Source organism: Oncorhynchus nerka, linkage group LG25 (genome assembly GCF_034236695.1).
Source record: "Oncorhynchus nerka isolate Pitt River linkage group LG25, Oner_Uvic_2.0, whole genome shotgun sequence".
Classification (NCBI taxonomy): domain Eukaryota; kingdom Metazoa; phylum Chordata; class Actinopteri; order Salmoniformes; family Salmonidae; genus Oncorhynchus; species Oncorhynchus nerka.
Window position 1 is genome coordinate 14,227,611 of NC_088420.1, and position 6,555 is coordinate 14,234,165.

At 45.5% G+C, this 6,555-nt stretch overlaps 1 protein-coding gene across 1 annotated transcript in view; it reads left to right on the forward strand.

The window, feature by feature from the left end:
• LOC135564565 (neurofibromin-like) overlaps positions 1-3,662 on the forward strand; it is an 8,372-nt gene extending 4,710 nt beyond the window's left edge. The window contains exons 2-9 of the mRNA XM_065009919.1: positions 1,353-1,466; positions 1,623-1,702; positions 1,854-1,977; positions 2,228-2,474; positions 2,584-2,657; positions 2,756-2,824; positions 2,931-3,324; positions 3,567-3,662. Of these exons, the coding sequence (XP_064865991.1) occupies positions 1,353-1,466; positions 1,623-1,702; positions 1,854-1,977; positions 2,228-2,474; positions 2,584-2,657; positions 2,756-2,824; positions 2,931-3,324; positions 3,567-3,580 (1,116 nt within the window). The 3' untranslated portion in view covers positions 3,581-3,662. The remainder of the gene's footprint in view (positions 1-1,352; positions 1,467-1,622; positions 1,703-1,853; positions 1,978-2,227; positions 2,475-2,583; positions 2,658-2,755; positions 2,825-2,930; positions 3,325-3,566) is intronic.
• The last annotated feature ends 2,893 nt before the right edge of the window (positions 3,663-6,555 follow it).

Consider the following 6,555-nt stretch of genomic DNA (forward strand, 5'->3'; position numbering starts at 1 on the left):
TGGGACAGAAGTTTACATACACTAAGTTGACAGTGCCTTTAAAGAGCTTGGAAATTTTCAGAAAATTATATCATGGCTTTAGAAGCTTCTGAGGCTAATTGATATCATTTGAGTCAATTGGAGGTGTACCTGTGGATGGAGTCTGCGGCTATGGAACCCTGACCTGTTCCAGACCTGCTGTTTTCAACTCTATAGAGACAGCAAGAGCGGTAGAGATACTCTCAATGACCGTGCTTCTACACCTGCATTGCTTGCTGTTTGGGGTTTTAGGCGGGGTTTTGGTACAGCACTTTGAGATATCAGCTGATGTACGAAGGGCTATAGAAATAAATTTGATTTGATTTGAATGATCGGCTATGAAAAGCCAACTGACATTTACTCCTGAGGTGCTGACCTGTTGCACCCTCGACAACTACTGTGATTATTGTTATTTGACCATGCTGGTCATTTATGAACATTTGAACATCTTGGCCATGTTCTGTTATAATCTCCACCCGGCACAGCCAGAAAGGACTGGCCACCAATCATAGCCTGGTTCCTCTCTAGGTTTCTTCCTAAGTTTTGGCCTTTCTAGGGAGTTTTTCCACTGTGCTTCTACACCTGCATTGCTTGCTGGTTGTGGTTTTAGGCTGGGTTTCTGTACAGCACTTTGAGATGTCAGCTGATGTAAGAAGGGCTATAGAAATACATTTGAATTGATATTTCAAGGCCTACCTTCAAACTCAGTGCCTCTTTGCTTGACATCATGGGAAAATCAAAAGAAATCAGCCAAGACCTCAGAAAAAGAATTGTAGACCTCCACAAGTCTGGTACATCCTTGGGAGAAATTTCCAAGTGCCTGAAGGTACCACGTTCATCTGTACAAATAGTACAAACACCATAAGACCACGCAGCCGTCATAGCGCTCAGGAAGGAGACGCGTTCTGTCTCCTAGAGATGAACGTACTTTGGTGCGAAAACTGAAAATCAATCCCAGAACAACAGCAAAGAAAGCCAGATTACGGTTTGCACACGGAGACAAAGATCGTACTTTTTGGAGAAATGTCCTATTGTTTGATGAAACAAAAATAGAAATGTTTGGCCATAATGACCGAATAAAGTGGTGATCCTAACTGACCTAAAACAGGGACTTTTTACTAGGATTAAATGTCAGGAATTGTGAAAAACTGAGTTTAAATGTACTTGGCTAAGGTGTATGTAAACTTCCGACTTCAACTGTATATACTGAGACAATGTCCCTTGGTTCTGTTTGAATAGTTAATCACCCTCCCTTCCACTTATGTGTGTGGTTCGATTTCCTCTCCGCCCTTGCGTTCACCCATACATGCATTTTGACATTGTGTGTGTTGTAGAACCCAGGGAAGCAGGCTCAGGAGACCCAGAGCAGCACAGCAGAGCTGATCGCAGGCCTGGTGCAGCTGGTGCCCTTGGTCAGTACAGCCCAGCTTTCCCAGGAGGCCATGGAGGTCAGTTCACACTCCTTCTCTCCCTTACTCTCACACCATCTACTCTGCTTCTTTATTCTTTCTCATTCTGTCCACTTCAGTTCTATTCCCTAGCATTGAATTATCAACTTCAAGTAAGGCATATTTATCGCTATCTGTCTCTCTCTCCCTGCCCAGGCTCTGCTGGTGCTGCACCTGCCTGAGACCATTGAGCTGTGGAACCCTCAGGCCCCCATTGAAACCTTCTGGGACATCAGGTACAAGGACATGGTTTAGTTCTGGGGCTTTTCAGTCCAGAGATAATCCATGTAGACAGACACACTGGTCATGGATTCAGTAGTAGTCCCAATCTTTAGGGGTGTGTGTTGAGATTCCATTGGGCTCTAACACTGGCCTATCCCATTGCAGCTCCCTGGTTCTCTTCCTGATCTGCAAGAAGCTGATTGGTCACCAGATGGTGAACAGTACAGAGGTGTTGAAGTGGCTGAGGGAGATCCTTATCTGCAGGAACAAGTTCCTCCTAAAGAACAAGGTGAGGTCAGGGACTCTAACCTCACATCAGAATAACCATTGAGGGCTAGTTTCCCAGACGCAGATTAAGCCTAGTTCTGAACTAAAAGCACTTTCAATAGAGAATTTACATTCAAAATAATGTTTAAGTCTAGGACTAGCTTAGGTCTGGAAAACCGTCCGGAGTGTTTTGCAGTTATACAAGTCAAATACATGTGTTGGACATGTCTAAATGTGTGTTGGACGTGTCTAACTCCTCTCTGCTCGCCCAGGAGTGTGCCACGCAGGGCAGTGGAATCCCCATCTGCAGACAGGCCCAGACCAAACTGGAGGTGTGTCTATACATGTTTCTGTGGAGCCCTGACACCGAGGCCGTGCTGGTGGCCATGTCCTGTTTCAGACACCTGTGTGAGGAGGCTGACATCCGCTGTTCCGCTGACGAGGTGCTCGTCCAGAGCATCCTGCCCAACTACGCCACCTTCACAGAGTTCGCCTCCGTCAGCAACATAATGGCCACCGGTCAGTAAAAACACTATGTTTTGAACACCACTATAACATGCTCTGAGAGTCACTAAAAAGGCCAACGGTTTCAGACAGTGACTCCGCTACTTGTTTCTCTGTTTGGTAGGACGTTTCACCCTGCAGAAGAGAGTGATGGCCTTGTTGAGAAGGATAGAGCACCCCACTGCAGGAAACACTGAGGTGTGAAAGAATAAAGAAGCATAAAATACAGTTTATCCTTGCTTACATCCTTCCAGTATTAGTGACTTGTCCCTTCTTGTTTCCATGTCTCACCCCAGGCATGGGAGGACACGCATGCAAAATGGGAGCAGGACACCAAACAGATTCTGAACTTTCCCAAAAACAAGGTAAGAGCACTTACATTTTAGGATTTGGGTGTGTTTCACTGTTAATAAAAAATAATAATATAGGGACCATTGCTCCAAACTCTACCCCATTTGTCTCCCCCTGCAGGAGTGGATCAACATGACAGGCTTCCTGTGTGCTCTGGGTGGGGTGTGTCTGTCCCAGCACAACAAGCCCTGTGGCCCCACCACCTACAGCCCCCCCATGGGCCCCATGAGCGAACGCAAGTACTCTATGGTCTCTGTGGGCGTCTGTGAGGTCTCCAACGCTGCAGCTGGAGCCTCAGCCACCTGCTCCTCCTCTTCCTCCACTGAAACCCCCCTGGGCAGGTTCCTGGACCGCCTGCTAGTCCTGCTGGTATGTGGTCATGAGAGGGTGGGTCTACACGTCCGCACCAACGTCAAGGAGCTGCTGGGGCTGGAGCTCAGCCCGGTCCTGTACCACATGCTCTTCAACAAGCTAAGGAACAGCATCGGACGCTTCTTCGACACAGGGGCCACAGGTGAGTGGATGGGCTGCGGAGGAGGATGGGGCACGTTAACCAATTATTTGAATTGTATTAGTGTAGAATGTCATTCTAGGGAGTTTTACAGGGGGATGGTGACTTTTTTGCTGATTGCAGCACAGAGTCCTGCCTGCGCTGATGTTGTTGAATTTCATTAGTTCATTATAAAGCTGATTTGTTGACATTAGCAGGAAAGTAGTTTAAACTGATTTAATTAATCTGTCTCTGTGCCCTTGCAGGTCCCCATCAATGACACTAACACACAGTTTGTGGAGCAGACCATTGCCATCATGAAGAACCTACTGGATAACCATGCTGAGGGCAGCTCAGAGCACCTTGGACAGGCCAGCATAGAGACCATGATGCTCAACCTGGTCAGGTGAGAGACAAACACTCACAGCTTATGAAATACCTAATCAGTTGTCACTCTTCAGGACCTTATTCGGTCTGATCTCACCCCCCCAGGTACGTGCGTGTCTTAGGCAACACGTTGCATGCCATCCAGATGAAAACCAAGCTGTGCCAGCTGGTGGAGGTGATGATGGAGAGACGAGACGACCTGTCCTTCTGCCAGGAGATGAAGTTCAGGTGAGCGACAGAGACGGCACTCCCTCCTGGACAGACCTAAACTCTAGCTTAACGCTAGCCAAACTAGCTAAATGCTACTTAAAGCTTCAGTCAGCAGTTCAAACAATTTCAAAAAGTTGGATTGGTCTGGAGAAATATTACCACTCCCAAATTCACAGACAGAGCTATAGAATGACCATACCTGATATAAAAATTATAGTTTTAACAATGCGTTGAGGCTATGTAGTGTTTTGTTTACATTTACTTAGTTTATAAACGTTGGAGTAAAAGAAGTGTATATTTTGAGTTCTGATGGGGTACGACAGCTCATGAGACATTTATAAGTTATATTCTTCAAGAATCAATCATTTTTGTTAATTCAACCCCTCACCACATCTGCCAGGAACAAGCTGGTGGAGTACCTGACATACTGGGTGATGGGCACCTCCAACCAGGCTGCTGATGACTATATCAAGTGTCTGACCAGAGACCTGGACCAAGCCAGTATGGAAGCGGTGGTGTCTCTGTTAGCTGGCCTGCCTCTTCAGCCAGAGGAGGGAGACGGGGTGGAGCTGATGGAGGCCAAGTCCCAACTCTTCCTCAAGTAACTACAACATGCTTTGAGTTTATTTTTATTTTTACAGGGACAGTGCACATTAATCAACGTTTCAGTAAAAGTGCCGGTTTTAGCCAGCCGGCTAATTTTCAACCGCAGTCCCTGGGCAGGTTATTAAAAACAATTACAATATAGACAATAGCAACATAGAACAAGCAAGACATAGCAACATAGGACAAGCAAGACATAGCATACAGACAGAGCAACATAGGACAAGCAAGACGTAGCATACAGACAGAGCAACATAGAACAAAAAGCAGCAAGACAAAATTCATAAAAGCAACAAAGTGTTTCCACACCTCACAAGCTACAGACAACAGACAACATGGAAAGCGGCAACACACAGCTAGGGACCATGTTCACAAATCTGATTGACCTTTAGCCATGTCTTCAAGCATTTTGTGAAAGTGTGATATGTGGTGCAGTTATGTGTGTCTGATGGCAGTGTATTCCAGACATGGGAAGCTCTCACAGAGAATGCAGATTTACTAAAGGTGCTTTTCCTTAGGGGAACTATACAGTCACCTCTCATGGCAGACCTTGTGGATCTGAGGCCATATGTCTGGGTTTTCTGTTTAACAAAGATATTGAGTGGAGGGGGAGCCAGGCCATTAAGGATCTTGAATACAAGACATGCGTCGGTGTATTGCACAAGATTTTCCCAACTCAAGAGCTCATGCTTTCTAAGGATGTGACAATGATGATGGCTATTGGGCTTCCTATCAAGCACTTTGAGAGCCTGTTTGTAGACAGACTGAATAGGTTTTAATGTTGTACAGCAAGCTTGGGCCCAACTAGTCAAGCAGTATGTTAAGTGGGGGAGTATCATAGATTTGAAGTACAGTTTTGCTACCTCTGTAGTCAAACAATTTCGTATAAATCGGAAATTAGCTAGGTTGAATTTGGTTATTTGAATTACCTTTTTCACATGCTTTTTAAAAGAGAGGTTGGAATCAAGTATGATGCCAAGGTACTTAAAATCGGATACCACCTGGAGCTTCTCCCCTGACACATAGACATCTGGCTCAGTAGCATCTGTTGCCCTCTTTGTGAAGAACATGCAAACAGTTTTTTTCACATTGAGATGCAAACACGAGTCACTTTACTCATATACCTTTTTTTAAATGTTTTTTTTTTTTTTTAACCTTTATTTAACTAGTCAGTTAAGAACAAATTCTTATTTTCAATGACGGCCTAGGAACAGTGGGTTAACTGCCTGTTCAGGGGCAGAACGACAGATTTGTACCTTGTCAGCTCAGGGATTCGAACTTGCAACCTTTAAGTTACTAGTCCAACTCTCTAACCACTAGGCTACCCTGCCGCCCCATATACACTCTTATACCTTTTAGTCATGTAGCTGACGTGCTTATCCAGAGAGACTTAGTTATCTGTTGCTGCTCTTCAGCTTTCTGTTTACTGTGCATGCTGTAACATTTCCACGCGCAATATAAACTGTGTTTTCTGTATAGAAGGAATACATTAACTTAAATGTGCACATGATTTTAATTCAAACTGCCTGTTAAGTGTTCTGAACCCTGCTTTACCCCCTGTACCCAGGTACTTTACCCTGTTCATGAACCTGCTGAATGACTGCAGTGAGGTGGAGGATGAAGGCCAGCCGGTGGTTGGGAGGAAGAGGGGCATGTCTCGACGCCTGGCCTCCCTCAGACACTGTACTGTCCTGGCCATGTCCAACCTCCTCAACGCCAACGTGGACAGCGGACTCATGCACTCTATCGGTGATCTACTGTAGCAGTAGTATTTCTCCACTTTTTTATAGTGCCAGGAAAGCTATAATGTTAGTCCTTCCATCTACCAAGGACCATAGCTTCCAAAATGAACAATCAAACCTCAAATATAATGTCCCTGTATCCTTTGCCACCCTTAATCTTTCTCTTGTGCCCCCTGTGTCGCTCTGTCTCTCTATCCGTCTCTCTCTCCTCCCCCACCATCCACCCTTCTCCAGGTTTGGGCTACCATAAGGACCTGCAGACACGGGCCACCTTCATGGAGGTTCTGACTAAGATCCAGACATGTTAGTGCAA